Genomic DNA, 18,008 nt, shown 5'->3' on the forward strand with positions numbered 1-18,008 from the left:
CTCCCTCATGTGCCGCTGATCCTCCCTAATTGCCGCTCATCGGCTCCTCCGCAGGTGTTCGAAGGCACATCTGGGATCGATGCAAAGAAGACCTCTTGTGAGTTCACTGGGGACATTCTGCGCACACCTGTTTCGGAGGACATGCTCGGTACGTAACTCCCCGTCAGGGCCGGAGATGGATGGAGCGCAGATGCCTCTTGATCATACGTCGATTCCATTTGCCCAGCGACGTGCCCGTTAATCCAGCGACAAAAGGGGATGAAAGGCTTGTCTGGACGGGGCAGATTGCTTCAAAGGGGGACGGGGAAAGGTCAGAGGAGGAGTGCCAGAGGTGGACCCAACATGAGGAAATGCGAGGCGGGCAGTGGGGTGGGGGGCCAGAGGGATGTGAGCCAGGAGGGCACCTTCTTGGAACAAATCAGAGCTGCACCAGAATTGGTTTCAAACATACTCGTATAGACACACATGCATGCTAGTTTGTGGTCATGGAGGCACTTCCTCGGCAGAGTGAGGACTCGAACTCAGGTCTCCAGCCCTCTAAACCAGGGGTAGTCAAACTGCGGCCCTCCAGATGTCCATGGACTACAATTCCCAGGAGCTCCTGCCAGCATTCGCCTGCTCTAAACACTCAGCTGCAGTGGCTCTTTCTGACCTGGTCTCCCACTCAGCGGCCTTCAAACACACCAAGAATCGCCATCCTAATTTCCCTAACTCTAAAGACAACAGTCATATAATCAGCACGCCAAGCAAAATTAATGCTGCAAAGAAGAACTCAACAAGTTAAAAAGCATGAGAAACAGCTGTAAAGGCCCACAGTGAGTCAAAGGCAGTTTGGTATAAGTCCCTAAGAGTGGCAGGAGCTGGGCTTGATTCTCTGCTCCTCCACATGCAGTCAGTTGGGTGACCTTGGGTTAGTCACAGTCTTGATAGCGCTGTTCTCACAGGACAGACCTGGCAGAGCTCTCTCAGGGAATCTGTTGTGGGGAGAGGAAGGGAAGGCAATTATAAGCCGCTTTGAGACTCCTTCGGGGAGAGAAAAGCGGCATATAAGAACCAACTTTTCTTCTTCTCATTTAGATACTGTGTGCTTCTGACTCGCTGCTTATATCCAGCCCCAGTTTAAGATTCGCTGGGCCTAGCATGGCAGAAACAATCACGAGACCCCAGTATCTGTGAAGGCCTTCGCACTTATAGAATCGTAGAATCATAGAATCATAAAATAATAGAGTTGGAAGGGACCTCATGGGTCATCTAGTCCAACCCCCTGCACTATGCAGGACACTCACATCCCAATTGAATCATAGAATCACAGAATCATAGAGTTTGAAGGGGCCATGCAGGCCATCTAGTCCAACCCCCTGCTCAACGCAGGATCAGCCCTAACCATCCTAAAGCATCCAAGAAAAGTGTGTATCCAACCTTTGCTTGAAGACGGCCAGTGAGGGGGAGCTCCCCACCTCCTTAGGCAGCCCCTTCCACTGCTGAACTAGACTCCTAGAATCCTGGAGTGGGAAGGGGCCATGGAGGCCATCTAGTCCCACCCCCTGCTCAGTGCAGGACCAGCCCAGAGCATCCTAAAGCATCCTAAATTGCTCATCTACTGTAATCTGCCACCCTTATGCGGCTTGTGGTCCACACTTGGTCAGTTACTAACAGAACATGCATATTGCCTTTTCTCCCCAAGAACCACATTGTGAATTCCTCCCAACCATGCAGCGCTCCGGGGCGCCTGGAACCACGAGGGCCGCAGCACGTGCTCCTGTGCTAGGAGTATAAACCGCCTCTGCCCCTACGTGTGGGCCGGGCACTCTGGGCTGCGGGTGGCACTGGCCGGTTCCACTGCCAGAGCAGGGCCTTTCTCCCCCCCCCTCTCCCGCCCCCGGCTTCAGTGATGTGTGTCTAAGGCAAATCCCAGGGCTCCTGAATGCCACGGCTGCTGGCCTTTCATGGTCCACGGCTCCCAATTGATCGCTGGCTGCAGCGGAGCATTCGTCTTGGAGGACTGGAAGAAATCGGCATTTGGGGGAATCACTAGCGAGGGACAGGCGGGGGGGGTGAGTGCTGCTGGATTGATTTGTCGGGGGGAGGAGTGGTAACCAATCTATAAAGAGATGAAGAGACTGGAGGGGAAGAGGAGGAGGAGGAGGAAGAGAAAAAGAAGGAAAGTTTTGGTGGAAAGGTTAATGTGGCTAATTCAGGGGAGGGCTTGGCTCAGGGTTGGGGTTGCCAGGCTCCAGGTAAGGCCTGAAGCTCTCCCAGAGTTACTCCTGATACCTTGTCGCTGGGGAGGTGTGCATGCATAGGGAAGCTCATCCCTTGAATACGACTTTGTTGGTCTAAAACAGGGGTAGTCAAACTGCGGCCCTCCAGATGTCCATGGACTACAATTCCCAGGAGCCCTTGCCAGCGAATGCTGGCAGGGGCTCCTGGGAATTGTAGTCCATGGACATCTGGAGGGCCACAGTTTGACTACCCCTGGTCTAAAAGGTCTCAAACTTTGCCCTGCTGCTTCCGACCATGAGGGAGTCCCACTTAAATCGACTGATCTTCAGGTTGAGAACTTTGGGCTGGGAAATTCCTAGAGGTTTTTTGGGAAGAGAGACCTCAGCAGGGCCCCTAATGCCATGCACTACGTGGTCCAAAGCAGCCATTTTCTCCCGGTGATCTGAACCCCGTTGTCTAGAGAGCAACTGAAATTCCAGGTCTCCCAAGCTTACCTTCCGAAGCCTCTGTTTTCTCGGGGGGGGGGGGGATGAATCTCTGTCGTCTGGAGATCACGTGTGATTCCCAGAGGTCTCCAAGCTGCACCTGGCAGGTGGCACCCCTAGACTGTGGGCATTTCCAGTGCCGGGTCTTTGTACGCACAGGGTCCCTTTCCTCCGGCCTCTGGGGAATGAATCATCCTTCAGTCTTAGTTCTCAAACCAGTTCTAGTAAATGCTGTTTTTGTTGAACTTCGTCTGGAGAATGAAATATTTTTTATACCTTTAAGATAGACACTATAAACAAGGAGCTGTACCGTCATCTTCTTTAAATATAAAGAACTAAGCACACAAGTATTCCTAGCTGGCTCTTACCACGTCCATCGAGTTTCAGACGGGAAACACACAAGTGCTCTCTAGAGACAGGGGACTGTCAAGCCAGGCGAGGAAAGGTCTAGTTGGCTTCACATGGTTGAGGCTTAATCAGCAGTGCAAAGGGTGGAAGAGGGAAAACTGGCCTCACTCAACAAGTTGTTTCAGCTTGTTAATGATGGTTAAAGAAACAACTGCTAAGGAAGGTCGGTTTTACTTCTTCCACCTGTTGCAGTGTTGAATTGGGGAAACAAATTGAAACAGTAAGTTGCAATATTAAAATTATTAGAGGGACCCGAAACAAGGAAGATCTTTACTTTACTTGGAAACCTGTACTCAGTTATAAAAAATTATTATCTGATGGCAATCTGTGGGAAACAGTGATGTAAAAATGCAACTCTGTGATGGGCTTGTGGGTCTTTTCTCTCTCTCTCTCCTCCCTGGTGCTGGGAGTCGTGTTCCTTGTTGTTTGTAATGTGCTTTATGTCTTCAATTGAAAAAGAAGTTCAAATCTCCGACTTGGGAAATGTCAGGCTGTTTGAGGGCCATAGTGGAGTTGGGAGAGTGCTCAGCAGGGATCCCTTGCTGCCAAGTCCTCCCTCTGAAAAGGTCATTTCCTGATCTCCGTTGCTTGGAGATCAGCTGCAGCTCTGGGAGGATCTCCTGGTCCTTCCCTGGAAGTTGGCACCCCTGATTTCAGAATGGTGTTTTCTTTCTCCACAGGGCGGGTTTTCAACGGTTCTGCTAAACCTATTGACAAGGGGCCCACCGTTATGGCTGAAGACTTCTTGGACATCAACGGTGAATCTCTCATAGAAAAATGGAATCATAGAATCATTAATAGAGTTGGAAGGGCCCTCCAGGGCCATCTAGTCTGACCCTCTGCACTAGGCAGGACACTCACAACCCCCTCGCTCACCCACTGTCACCTGGCACCCCCTTGAACCTTCACAGAATCAGCCTCTCCGTCAGGTGGCTTTCCAGCCTCTGCTTAAAAACTTCCAAAGATGGAGAACCCACCACCTCCTGAGGAAGCCTATTCCACTGAGAAACCGCTCTAATGGTCAGGAACTTCTTCTGGAGGTTTAGACAGAATTTAGAATCATAGAATCATATAGTGGGAAGGGACCTCCAGGGTCATCTAGTCCAACCCCTGCACTAGGCAGGACACTCCCAACCCTCTCGCTCATCCACTGTCACCTGCCACCCCCTTGAGCCTTCCCAGAATCAGCCTCTCTCGCACCCTCCCTCTTGTTGCTTGTTCTGTACTGGTTGGCCTCTGTGCAGCTCCTTCAGCCCCACATCAGGGAAGGTGCTTTTCCCAACGGGCCAAATTGCAGTCCCCCCGCCCATAGCAAACATGTGAAAATGGTGCATGGGGGGGAGGGGAGACGTTGACCTGGACGGTCTTTCAACATTTACTTTACTGCCTTTAGCTGCCTTATACTGATTCAGACACTTGGGCTATTGAGCTCAGTATTGTCTACTCAGGCTGGCAGCTGCTCCCCAGGGTCTCAGGCAGAGGTCTTTCCCATCCCCCCTGCCTGGTCCTTTTAAGTGGAGATGCCGGGGATTGAACCTGGGACCTGCCTGCCAAGCAGAGGCTCTGCCACTGAGCCAGGGTCTCAGGCCAAGGTCTTCCCCATCCCCTCCTGCCTGGTCCTTTTAATTGGAGATGCTGTCAGGGATTGAACCTGGGACCTTCTGCCTGCCAAGCAGAGGCTCTGCCACTGAGCCAGAGTCTCAGGCCAAGGTCTTCCCCATCCCCTCCTGCCTGGTCCTTTCAGCTGGAGATGCCGGGGATTGAACCGGGGACCTTCTGCAGGCCAAGCAGAAACCCTGCCAATGAGCCAAGGGACATCTGTGCACTTTGGTCGTGATGTCTAAATCTCAAGGTTCCCTGCATTGGCGAGATGCAACTGTGCCACTTTCCATCTGGCACCAACCCCTAATCCTTGCAGGCGGCTCTCCTGTGCATGGAGGTCACTACTCCCAGGAGGCCTGTACATGCATCTTGCAGTAAGAAGGGATCGGGACCCAAGGCTTTCTGACTTCCTGATGGAGGCCCAACGAATGCCCAGTCCAGGCGACCGTTTTTCCTTCCAGGCAGATCTCCTGGGCTGCTGTGACTACTTGCATCCCCCTACTGGGGGAATGTGCACCTGTTGGATTTCTGCCTGGCAAAGACACTGGAGACTTGCAGGGGGTGGGAATGCAGCAAACCGTGCAGAGATCCTGGGGGCAGATGTTGTTTGCTCAGTCTGGCTGGGGCCAGCAAGGCTTCCTTGGGGTCGGCCCAGATGGGTCTTCTGCCTGCTGTCTGTCCCCCAACTGACCCTCTGCTCATGGCCTCATCCCGCAGGCCAACCCATCAACCCCCACGGGCGCATTTATCCCGAGGAGATGATCCAGACGGGAATCTCACCCATCGATGTCATGAACAGCATCGCCAGGGGGCAGAAGATCCCCATCTTCTCAGCCGCTGGCCTCCCCCACAACGAGGTATGTCCCAGGGGACACTGAAGCATCATTCCGTATTCATTCATTCATTCATTCATTCATTCATTCATTCATTCATTTTCCATTTATAACATGTAGATCAGGGGTTCTTTTTTTAATAATTTTATTATTTATTATTATATGAAGCATTTACAGAAAAGTAAAGAGAAAAAAGCGACCAGCTGGTATGGTTTGCCATCCTCTTTTAACTTACATATTCAGTTCCCATCACATATTAATCCTAATCTAGAAGTTTTTACCATTTTTCTTAGCAAAATAATTGTTAATACATATGAGAGTATGATCTGTTATAAGAATATATTCTATTATTATCTTAAGTGATATAAGGTCAGTCCCCTTCATAAATTGGCCCTGATCAGGGGTTCTGAACCGTTTTTGAGCCTGCAGAGGCCTTTGGGATTCTGACACAATGTGGCGAGCACAGCCACAAAATGGCTGCCACTGGAGGCGGAGCCAGCTGCAAAATGGCTGCTACCCCCCAACCTTCCATCACACCGTGGTGACCCTTGTGCCGTGGTGGCAGCTGCTGCCAAAGCGAATTTAAAAAAAAACCCTGTACAACCATGCAGGGGCAAGTGGGGCTGACCCCCACAGTTCCTGCCCCCTTTCGCAGTATAATCATAACAATGGCAGCAGTAGTAACCCCCCCCCCTTCCCCGGTCCCCCTCTCCTGTCCCCTTGCAGATTGCTGCTCAGATCTGCCGTCAGGCCGGGCTGGTGAAGAAGTCCAAAGGGGTCATGGACTATCACGAGGACAACTTTGCCATCGTCTTTGCTGCTATGGGGGTGAGTCCTGGGGAGGGACGTGGGGCATGGACAGGCGCTGTCAGAGGGAGAGAGCGGGGGGGGGCAGCTCTCAGCAGGGGGCTTCGATTGCCTCTCGCGGGGCTGATGCCTGGAGAAAGAGGCAGGGGGCATCTCCCCGACGGCCAGGTGGGCTCAGCAGCAGCCCCTTGCTCCCCCTAGTGGACACTCAGCTCCTTGCAGGCTGTGATCCTCAGCCCCCCCCCATTGGCCCTGGGCACCTGTGCCAGGTGTGTGCCCTGCACTGAGGAAAGGCTGAGCATCCTGGGGCTTTGGGGTTCTAAAAAAAATGATGACAACATTGGGAAATGATAGCAATTTATAAAAATTATGTATGGTGTGGAGAAAGAAGAGAAAATGTTTTCTCCCTCTCCCAGAATAAAACTCAACAGCATCAAAAATAGTAGGTTTGGGAAAGGAAAGACCACTTTGCAGAGAGTGTGATAAAAGTACTTTGAGTGTACTTTGTCTCTGTATTCCCTCCAGATCAACAGTTAGATGGTCAGGACTCTCTCTCTCTCTCTCTCTCTCTCTCTCTCTCTCTCTCTCTCTCTCTCTCTCTCTCTCTCTCTCTCTCTCTCTCTCTCTCTCTCTCTCTCTCTCTCTCTCTCTCTCTCCTTTGTATGGTTTCTCTTCACAATTCTCTTCACAATAAAACTAGTTATTCTTTAAGCAGCCGGTGCTTTGCTCTTAGAATCATAGAATCATAGAATCATGGAAGGGGCCATGCAGGCCATCTAGTCCAACCCCCTGCTCAACGCTGGATCTTCCATTGCATATTTAAACTCTGCCATCATTTTGGGGGGTGGACTCCAGGGCATTGTCCCCACTGAGGCCCCTGCCCTCCCCAGGGTCCACCCCCAAATCTCCAGGAGTTTCCCAATATGGACCGGGCAATCCTAGGCTGCAGTCACTGCAAGAGGGAGGGAAACAGATCTGGTGCCTCTGGTAGGCCAGTCCCCAAGGATCCCCTCCCCTGGCACGCCCCCTGGCTCTGCGAAAATGCTGGCCAATAGCCACTGGCCTTAATACAATGCTTGAAATGGCACTGTAACCCTGCAAGGTAGGACTCTTGTACTGCGGGGGGGGGGGGAGGCTTGCCTCTGGCCATTTAGTGAGTTCATAAGAGCATCCAGATTTGAAGACAGGACTTCTGGATTCCTAGCTGGACCCCTCGTGCCTGAACGGTGAATTGACCCACAACGACCAGCCACAGTTTCGGTTCTGTTCTCCCCGTGTGACAGCGGAGGGTTTGTCAAAAGGCCACCTCATCGCCCACCGCAGAAGCAAAGCAGGAAGTGGGCGTCCCCCCTGCTTTCGTTCTGGCTCAGGCCAGGCAGGGGACATCTGCTCCAAACCAAGCCAGCTTGAAGAGACATGTGTCTCGTGGCCCAGAGCCTCAAATCCTGGGGTTGCCAACATCCAGCTAGGGCCTGGAGTTCTCCCACTATCACCGTCAACCTCCAGGCAATAGATTTCCTGCCCTCTGGTGAAAACGACTGCTTTGGAGGGGGGGGGGCTCTCCACATTGTGCCTTGTTTTCCTGTGCTTATTATACCTTGAATAAAACTTTGCTGGTCTTAAAGGTGCCCCTGGGCTCCACCTGGGCTCTCTTGCAGAGGATCAGTGGTTTGTCCAGCAGTACCCTAGAGCTCATTAAAATTTTCGGGGTTTACTTTTGGGGGGGGGCTGGTTGCTTGAGTGGGTGCCCTTTGTCTAGGGCCTTGTGCCCCCCCCCCCGCCATCTTCCCCCTCCTCAAATGCTGGCCTCCTCAGGATCCACACCCAAATCTCCAGGAATCTGATGACCTTTTGGCGCAAGTCCTGACCATGGAGGTTCCATTTACCTCACCTGACGAGCAGCTGCCACACGAGGCTCCCCCTCCTCCTCCCCCTCCTCTGCCAGGGCCCGTCTCTGACTCCTTCTCTTGGTTCTGTGCCTGGCAGGTGAACATGGAGACGGCCCGTTTCTTCAAGTCAGACTTCGAGGAGAATGGCTCCATGGAGAACGTCTGTCTCTTCCTGAACTTGGCCAATGACCCCACGTGAGTCTGAGGAGGGCCACCTGCCTGGCCCCAGAGCCCTGCCCCGGGGAGGCTGAGCATCCAGGGGTCCTCAGCACGGTGCCCCCGAGCACCTTTCCTGGCCCCCGCCAGAGAGGGGAGCTTCCCACAGGCCGCTGGAGGTGGGATTTGTGTGCAGGTTTTTAAAAACCTTCCTCGTTTCATTTGCCATCCCCTCAAGGATCCCGAACCAGTGTTTTCATGGCTGCTTTTAATGCTTTGTATGCATTTTAACTCCTTTAAAAATAATGCTAAGGCTGTGTGCTGGGGGTTGGTTTTATTTTGTAAGCAACAGCGACAACCATAGAACCAGTGAGTTTATTCATTTATTGGATTTCTTTTTAGTCAAAGGGTCTCTCAGCCACTGACAGTATTAAAACCAGTAAGGTAACAATTACATAAAAGAAACAGCAAATATAAAATGTTAGCATGAAAATACTGGACTATTAAAATACTATTAAAATAATAAAAACAGCCCAGACATTGGACGTTCCCCTCCAAAGGGCAACCTGTGCAAACCGAGAAAGGCCGTCAGGACTGGGGCTTCCTCCAAGACTGCATTCCCCAAAAAGGGGCCACAGCTGAGAAGGCCCTTCCCCTGCATAACTCAGCGGAGCCATCCTGGGGCCAGGGGTTGGCTGGAGGGAACACGCAGTGGAGATGACAGGGGCTACAAGATATGCACACTTTGGGGGGGGGGTTGTCCAGGGGGCCGCATCCCTGACTTTGCCCCGTTCCCCGTCTGACTGCTTTCCTTTGCTGCAGGATCGAGCGCATTATCACTCCCCGTTTGGCCCTGACCACGGCAGAGTTCCTGGCCTATCAGTGCGAGAAACACGTGCTGGTGATCTTGACCGACATGAGCTCGTACGCGGAGGCCCTGCGTGAGGTGAGTAGCGCATTGCTTGGTCCAGATCTGGTGTGGGATCGAGTCAGCTCACTTGGCCAAGAGGAGCCAGGGCTGGGCAGCCATGAAGCGTATGCCGGGCTGGATCAGGCCCTGGTCCTTTCTAGCTCAACAATGGCCAGCTAACAAAGCCTCCTGGGAGCCCCCAAGCAAGACAGGAACGTGACCCTTCTCCCTGATCTTGAGATACTGTTCCTGGACATGGAGGATCTGATACATTTTGTAGATGTGAAAGTTAGCATACGCCCCACAGCTCTGAGCTCCTGGCTCAATTACAGTTTTGCTGTTCTGACTGCAGTGAGGGCTGGAGGAGACATGAGCAGAAAAGGAATTCTGGGCTGTGGGTCAGGAAGCTGGAGGAAGAGAAGTCATCCCCCCCCCCAACCAGATGATTCACCCCCCTTTTTCTCCCCCCCCCCCACTAGGTCTCGGCTGCCCGAGAGGAGGTCCCTGGCCGTAGGGGGTTCCCGGGCTACATGTACACTGACCTGGCCACCATCTATGAGCGCGCCGGCCGTGTGGAGGGCAGGAACGGCTCCATCACCCAGATCCCCATCCTGACCATGCCCAATGACGGTGAGGAGAGCCAGGGGAGGGCGGAGGCAGTGCGGGGGGGGGGGGAGGGGGAGCTCCCTTGGGAGGGGCAGGTGCAGGAGGGATCTCTGGCAAGAAAGGGCCCAAGGCGTGCTCAGGGGCGGAGCCTCTGCTTGGCCTGCAGGAGGCCCCTGGTCCAATCCCCAGTGGGCTCCCCAGTGCCCAGGGCCACGCAGGAGGCGATGCTTGAGACGGACACTGCTGGCCTTGAGGAGCCAAGTTACCCGAAGGCGGCTTCATGGATGCAGATTGCAGGGCTGAGGTAGCATGGCTTGAGTGAGGTCAAAGGTGTGGCTGGTGGTCGCATTCCAGGGGACGAGGGGGTGTGGCTCAGTGGCAGGGCATCCGCCTGGCCTGCAGAAGGTCCCAGGTTCAGTCCCCAGTGGCCTCTCCAGTTGAACGGCTGAGGCCTCAGCAAGAGACCAGGGAGAACCACGGACAGTTCTGAGCTCGAGAGATGCAAAGGCAGCTTCCTGTGTTCAAGGCCACTCAGGGCCTCCCGGTCAGGGCCTCCTGGGAACCGAGACGGGATGTGGGCCAATACGAAGTAGCTGGGGTGCCAACTCCAGGCAGGGAAAGGTCTGGAGATTTGGGGGTGAAGCCTGGGGAGGAGGGTTGGCGACCCCAGAAGTCACCTCCGCTGCAGCCCGACAGGTGGGGATTCCAGATGAGGCGGCCTCTCCTGTGATCCAGCTGGGCCTCTGCCTGCGGCAGCAAGGAGTGGGAACTGGGTGTTTTCAGTTCCTCCGTGGCCCTCCCGGTTCCCAGCAGGGGCCAGCCACGAGGCTGCATGAGGGACCAGAGCCCCAAGTGTGGTCCTGAAGAGGAGGGGGGAGGGCCCTGGGAGGGCAGCAGCGGCTCAGTCTGGCAGGGCAGCAGGACTGGCAACAGCACACACCCCGGGGGGGGGGGGGGCAGCCACCAGGGATTCCGATGGGGGGGGCACTGCAGGTGATTCCCTCCCCATGCCTTTGTCCCACCGCTCTCCTTTGCACTTTCCCCCAGTCCACCATTGAGAACTGTGCTGTGGACCTAACATGATTGTGACTGGCCCAAGGTCACCTAGCTGACTGCATGTGGAGGGGGAATCAAACCCAGTTCTCCAGATTAGAGTCTGCCGCTAAACCACAACGCCATGCAGGCTCTCACCCTCCAAAGTAGCCAGCTTGTCCAGGGGGACTGATTGGGGGGTCTCAGGTGTCATTACAAGAGACCTCCAGCCTCCCCTCGCAACCCCGTGTGCCCGGCTTGATCTCCGCTGACTCCTGTGCGGGGTTTGTTTTACGGTAGTTGTCAAATGGAGCTCCAGTCCTTGCATTTTGAGGGTTTTTTCCCCCAAAGACTCATCTTCTCCCTTTTCATTGCTGTTCCATGAATGACTTGCTAATCCTTGGGTGGGATTTCGTGCTGCTGCTGCTACTGTTGCTGCTGCTGGTTTTCGGGCCCGGGTTGGTCTTTTTGTGGGCGGGGCAAGCAAAGAGAGCTGAGTAGAACTGCTGCTTTTGTTGAGCCAAATGCCCTGGTGCTTTTACAGACATCACTCACCCCATCCCTGACTTGACCGGCTTCATCACGGAAGGGCAGATTTACGTGGACCGTCAGCTCCACAACCGACAGGTGAATGGCTCCGGGTTGGCCGGAGGGGGGCCAGGGACGGGGGGCGAGGGGAAAGAAGGGCCACTCCCTGGATGGGAGACTCCTGGAGATCTGGGGCTGGAGCCTGGGGAGGGCTGGGTCCCCTGCAGGGTGCGATGCCAGAGAGTCCACCAGGAGCGACGGACCAGAACCAATGGGATGAAATTACTTCAAAAGAAATCCCATCTAAACATCTGGAAGAAGTTTCTCAGTGGAGCAGGCTTCCTCGGGAGGTGGTGGGTTCTCCATCTCTGGAGATTTTTAAACAGAAGCTGGAGAGCCCTCTGATGGAGAGGCTGATTCTGTGAAGGTTCAAGGGGGTGGCAGGTGACAGTCCCTCTTCTGGGATTGCCACTGGTCTTCAGACTACAGAGGCTGGTTCCCCTGGAGGATCTGGTGGCTTTGGGGAGGGGGCACTGCAGGCAGCTGAGGTCCCTCCACAGTCCCCCTCTCCCCATCTCCCCCCCAGTCTCTCCCCCCCCCCCAGTCTCCCATCCCTGAGCTGGCCACCCTGCCCACGGGGGCCCTCAAGGGGCACCCAAAAAGGACCTTCTGGGCGGCTCCCCCACTCCTGCGTCCTGCTGAAGTCTTCCTCTTGCTGCTGTAACCCTCCACACCAAGCTGAGAGGAGCATCATTAACCCTTCTCCGTCCCCCCTTCTCTTGTTCCTGCCAGATCTACCCGCCCATCAATGTCCTGCCTTCTCTTTCCCGGCTGATGAAGTCTGCGATCGGGGAAGGCATGACCCGGAAGGACCACGGGGACGTCTCCAACCAGCTGGTAAGTTGGGAAGCCCCCGGGGGTTGGCCGCCCTCCCTGCCGTGGTGGGCTCACGTCCGGTGTCCGGGCGCTGTGGCCCCCAGGAGAGCGCAGCTTGTGCTCAGCACCACCCAGGGTGGGATCCTGACTCTGGCCTTCTCGCTCAGTACGCCTGCTACGCCATCAGCAAGGACGTCCAGGCCATGAAGGCCGTGGTGGGGGAGGAGGCCCTGTCGGCGGACGACCTCCTGTACTTGGAGTTCCTGCAGAAGTTCGAGAAACAGTTCATTGCACAAGGTATGCGGGGGGGGGGGCGGCGGGGAGAGGGGCTGGGGCCCTGGGCCTCGTGGCAGAGTCTAAACACGCAAAGGAGGGAGGAAGCACTGGCTGCTTAAAGAATAAATATTTTAATTATCATTATTAACAGTTAAAACACAATAAAACGTTAAAACACAATAAAACATTAATAACAACTCATCAATTAAAAACGTGTGAAACCCCCACCCCCCCCCTCCTTTGCTCTTCTTCTCTGCCAGGGGCCTATGAGAACAGGACGGTCTTTGAGTCGCTGGACATCGGCTGGCAGCTGCTGCGCGTCTTCCCCAAAGAGCTGCTGAAGCGGATCCCGGAGAGCATCCTCTCGGAATACTACCCGCGGGAGGCCAAGGGCACGGCGGGGCAGGAGCGCTCGGACACTGCCCTGTGACCGCCCCTGGCCGTGCAGGAGGGAGCAGCCCCAGCCTCCGAGGACAATCTTCGCCTCCCCCTGGCCTCCGTCCCGTGGCTGCTCAGGAGCCCACTGTGCACAATCATCCCCCAATAAAACTGACCTTTCTCCCGTGGGGACCTCCAGGCCTCTGGCTGGGGAGCTTTTCTAAGGGTGCCGATGGCAAGTGAGGCTCTCAGAAGGGGGCTCTGGTTTGCCCCCCCCCCCAGCCCCTGCTTGGGTGGATTCTCCCGGGCAGGGCGAGGATCCTTCCGGGGGCAGCTCTTAACTAGGGAAGTCCCCTTCAGCAGAGGCAGCGTCTCCTTCCCGGCGGTGCGTGAAAGACACAAGCGGAAGGAAACCAGTGATGCTCCGACAGAGCCGCCAGTCCACGGCATACCCCACAGAGGCCGAAAGCGCCACCCCACCCCCCACCCCAAGGCCCTTCAGGCCCCCCCAAGTGGTCTGCCTCCTTCCCCCTCTTTGTCCTGTACTCAGAAATGCCGTTTCTTTGCATGCAGAGAAGTCCCTGGGAGGGCGCCTTTCCCAGCCCTGAGGCCTGCTTGAGCACTGCTGTCGAGGAAACAATACAGGGGTCCCCAACAGAGCGCCCATGGGCACCCTGGGGCCCGTTGACATACTCCTCATTGCCCACCGAGTGTTTTTAGGAAGCGTGTGTGGTTTTTGGCCAGCAAGGATTCTGGTTGGCCATTCGGGGTCTGATGGGCCTGGAAGACGTTTTAAATGCTGCTGCCCACCCTAGCATGAGGATTTTCACGGTGTGACGGTCGGCGAGCTCTGGCTGGCATCCGGTGCCTCCTGTGCCAGGGCCCACACAGCCCCCAGCGGTGGGTAGAGCTGCCCGATCCAGCTTGAGAAGCCCTTGGAGGTGGGGGATGAAGCCTCGGGGGGGGGGGACAGGGAGCTCAGTGCAGGGGCGAATGCTGGCAGGGGCTCCTGGGAATTGTAGTCCATGGACATCTGGAGGGCCGCAGTTTGACTACCCCTGCTTTAAGCCAAGCCCTTTTCCACCCAAGCAGCAAATTCTCTCCCCCCTGGAGATGAGTTGGTTTAAGAACAGAGTCCAGAAGCACCTGTAAGACCCACAAAGATTTATTCAACTGACCATCATAACAGTAGGAATATATAAGCAAAAGTGAATGCTGTGACACAGTTTACTAATGTAACAGGATTAACTTTTGCTTATATATTCCTACTGTTATGATGGTCAGTTCATAGTCTGACAAAGAGTGCTTGTACTCGAAAGCTCCCGCCCTGAATAAATCTTTGTTGGGCTTAAAGGTGCCCGGCTGGACTCTGATTTTATTGTGCTCCTTCAGACCAACACGGCTGCCCACCTGAATCTTGGTTTAAGAACATATTTCCTCTTGAGTCTTAGGGAAGCTCTGGCAGAGCAAAGGAGTCTTGCTTGCTCTGAAGGTCAAAGCAAGGGGTGGGGGGGGGGAGTGAAGGGGTGCCACTGGGGTTACCAACCTCCCAGTAGGGCCTGGAGTTCTCCTAGATTTACCACTGATCTTTGGACCTCAGAGACCAGAGAGTTCCGTTTGCCGTTTCAGAGGCGTGCAGGATGGCATCGCGTTGACTGTAGCTGAACGCACTCCCCCAGTTCCCCCCTCCACAGGCATTCCCCGTCCACAAGTGGCAGGCAGACCACATTTCCCAGAACCACCGCTGGAATCCTTCCAACAAATGTGGGCCAACTGCCTCCGTTCACGGCTTTGCTTCAGGCAGCACTGCGGCCCTGCTCACAGGTTCCCCCGAATGCATCCCCACTTCTGACTCAAGGTGACCCTCTGAATTCATGATGGTCCAAACCTCCTTCTGCTCACGTCTTGCAAACGGAGGGCTGCAGCTCCCCGGCTTGTGTCAGTCCCCCCCTGGGTGGATCTTCCTCTTTTCTTAGCAGGATCGTCTTCTCCAGTGACTCATCTCCTCTTCCCTTGAAGTGAGCTGGGCACGATGGTCTCAGCTGAGTCAGTTTCTAGGCAGAGTTCAGGCTTGTGGTTTACTCTAGAACCCGGTTATTTTTCGACATTCCATCATATCTGCAAAACTGGCCTCTGACACCAGATTTCAAAGGAATCTCCTGCTGTCAGTTCAACTTTCTTCATGGCTCAACTTCCTCAGCCATACGTAGAACAGGGGTATCCCATGGCAGGGCTGAACTTGATCTTGGCTAGATTCAAAGGGGCAGCCGTGTTGGTCTGAAGAAGCACAATATAATCAGAGTCCAGTCAGGCACCTTTAAGACCAACACAGATATATTCCAGGCGTGAGCTTTCGAGTGCAGGCCCTCCTCCTCAAACTAGGGCTGACAGAGATGCATCCTTATGCTTGGTGCAGGGGTTAAGAGCTTCTCATCTGGCAAGCCGGGTTTGATTCCCTGCTCCCCCTCCACATGCAGCCAGCTGGGTGACCTTGGGCTCCTCACAGCCCTGATAGTGTTGCTCTCCCACAGCAGTCGTATCAGGGCTCCCTCAGCCCCACCAACCTTGCAGGGTGCCTGATGTGGGGAGAGGAAGGAAAGGTAATGGTAATCCGCTTTGTGACTCATTTGATCAGTGAAAAGACATCTATAAAAACCAACTTCTTCTTCAACATGCAGCAGACATCTGATTCTTCTTTCTAAGCATGCAGAATTCTTCTCATACTGTGTACAAGGTATGGACAGCAGAATGTGTGATGCATTTATCCAGGTACTGGTCCCTGGTTTCACTTGTGCTGGCTCCTCCTTACATACAGATGCACAGGTGTGCCCTGTAACCTGTGAACCAAGCTTTTAAAAGGACCTTGTGCAAAGCCACATTCAAGGGGGTCACCGTGTTGGTCTCAAGCAGCAGAACCAAGTTTGAGTCCAGGGACACCTGGAAAGACCAACCAAGGCTGATTCAAGGCGTGAGCATTCGTGGGCACGGCTGACTCCATCAGGCACAATGAAATGGGAGTCACAGGACTGCATATACCATCAGGGGTGGGCCGTGGGTTAGTACACACCACATAAGGGGGATGTGTGCCAGATACAAGGGCCTGACAGAAGCAACAAGTTAAGTTTATAAGGTCATGAGTCATTTCGGATCAATTCTGCAGGGGAAATAATAAAGGAAATAAAAGTGTCAAGATTAAAGATTAGAGGGCAGACGCATTCAGAATTGTGGAACCTGAGAGGGGGAACCCAGGGTGTCATTATCCAGATCAGTTCCTGTGGTCCAGGGAGAGATCACGAGAGACAGAGGCAAACCAGCCTAGCAACCCATTCTGAACCATTGTTTGGCCCCTGGGAGAAACGGAAGACTGGAAGGTCAGACCCAGCAGGGCTCTTCGGAGGGTCTTCTCAGGGGAAGGCCTCGGCCTCCCTGCCCTGTTTTTGCTTCTCCAGAGGAACTGGCTGGCCGCTGGGTGAGATGGGATGCTGGACTAGATGGACCCTCACTGCTCTGATCCATCAGGGCTCTTCAGATTTTCCTTGTAGAAACCCATGGGCTTTTTTCTTTTTAAGTCGTGGTTCTCATAAATCTCCCAGGTGTCCTCTTAAAAGCATTTCACGCCTGTTGTGGGAACCCTGAAGAGGAACTGGTGCCTTGGGGAGGAAATTATCCCCGCAGTGGAGAGCTACAGTTGCACGTTCTCTGCCCTTGCGGGCTTACTTTAATCTTAATCCTCTCTCTGTCTGAGACTCTCAGGTGGAGCCATGAAAAGGATGCAGTCAGAGCAGAGCAATGCAGCCAAAGAGGCAAGGAAAATGGGGCTACAAATGGGGCTCCCATCACAGGAGGCACAGTTAGCCAAGATGCGTGGGCCAGACTAAAAAGGAAACAAAGTTTGGCTCACACCAAGGCTGTGAGTTGCTCCAAACTCCTCCTGCATTAGAACATGACAATAGCTCTGCTGGATCAGACCAGGGAGGGAGGGTCCATCCCATCCAGTCCAGCCTCCCGTCTCAACCAGGGGCCAGCCAGTCCCTCTGCAGGGCCAGCCACAGGGCAGAGAGGCCGAGGCCTTCCCCTGAGAAGACCCTCAGAAGAGCCCTGCTGGGTCAGGCCAGGGAGGGTCCCTCCAGTCCAGCCTCCCGTCTCACCCAGGGGCCAGCCAGTTCCTCTGCAGGGCCAGCCACAGGGCAGAGAGGCCGAGGCCTTCCCCTGAGAAGACCCTCAGAAGAGCCCTGCTGGGTCAGGCCAGGGAGGGTCCCTCCAGTCCAGCCTCCCGTCTCACCCAGGGGCCAGCCAGTTCCTCTGCAGGGCCAGCCACAAGGCAGAGGGGCCGAGGCCTTCCCCTGAGAAGAGCCTCAGAAGAGCCCTGCTGGGTCAGGCCAGGGAGGGTCCCTCCAGTCCAGCCTCCCGTCTCACCCAGGGGCCAGCCAGTTCCTCTGCAGGGCCAGCCACAGGGCAGAGAGGCCGAGGCCTTCCCCTGAGAAGACACTCCGAAGAGCCCTGCTGGGTCAGGCCAGGGAGGGTCCCTCCAGTCCAGCCTCCCGTCTCACCCAGGGGCCAGCCAGTTCCTCTGCAGGGCCAGCCACAGGGCAGAGAGGCCGAGGCCTTCCCCTGAGAAGACCCTCAGAAGAGCCCTGCTGGGTCAGGCCAGGGAGGGTCCCTCCAGTCCAGCCTCCCGTCTCACCCAGGGGCCAGCCAGTTCCTCTGCAGGGCCAGCCACAGGGCAGAGAGGCCGAGGCCTTCCCCTGAGAAGACCCTCAGAAGAGCCCTGCTGGGTCAGGCCAGGGAGGGTCCCTCCAGTCCAGCCTCCCGTCTCACCCAGGGGCCAGCCAGTTCCTCTGCAGGGCCAGCCACAGGGCAGAGAGGCCGAGGCCTTCCCCTGAGAAGACCCTCAGAAGAGCCCTGCTGGGTCAGGCCAGGGAGGGTCCCTCCAGTCCAGCCTCCCGTCTCCCCCAGGGGCCAGCCAGTTCCTCTGCAGGGCCAGCCACAGGGCAGAGAG

The 18,008-nt window shown here is 55.1% G+C and overlaps 1 protein-coding gene across 1 annotated transcript in view; it reads left to right on the top strand.

Moving 5' to 3' along the window:
* ATP6V1B1 (ATPase H+ transporting V1 subunit B1) overlaps positions 1-13,207 on the top strand; it is a 41,150-nt gene extending 27,943 nt beyond the window's left edge. The window contains exons 4-14 of the mRNA XM_077301320.1: positions 55-148; positions 3,797-3,874; positions 5,436-5,575; positions 6,278-6,379; positions 8,345-8,442; positions 9,226-9,349; positions 9,793-9,943; positions 11,496-11,578; positions 12,272-12,376; positions 12,523-12,652; positions 12,892-13,207. Coding sequence (XP_077157435.1) covers positions 55-148; positions 3,797-3,874; positions 5,436-5,575; positions 6,278-6,379; positions 8,345-8,442; positions 9,226-9,349; positions 9,793-9,943; positions 11,496-11,578; positions 12,272-12,376; positions 12,523-12,652; positions 12,892-13,061 — 1,275 coding nt within the window. The 3' untranslated portion in view covers positions 13,062-13,207. The remainder of the gene's footprint in view (positions 1-54; positions 149-3,796; positions 3,875-5,435; positions 5,576-6,277; positions 6,380-8,344; positions 8,443-9,225; positions 9,350-9,792; positions 9,944-11,495; positions 11,579-12,271; positions 12,377-12,522; positions 12,653-12,891) is intronic.
* Positions 13,208-18,008: the final 4,801 nt, after the last annotated feature.

The sequence above is a fragment of the Paroedura picta genome, chromosome 10 (genome assembly GCF_049243985.1).
Source record: "Paroedura picta isolate Pp20150507F chromosome 10, Ppicta_v3.0, whole genome shotgun sequence".
Classification (NCBI taxonomy): Eukaryota; Metazoa; Chordata; class Lepidosauria; order Squamata; family Gekkonidae; genus Paroedura; species Paroedura picta.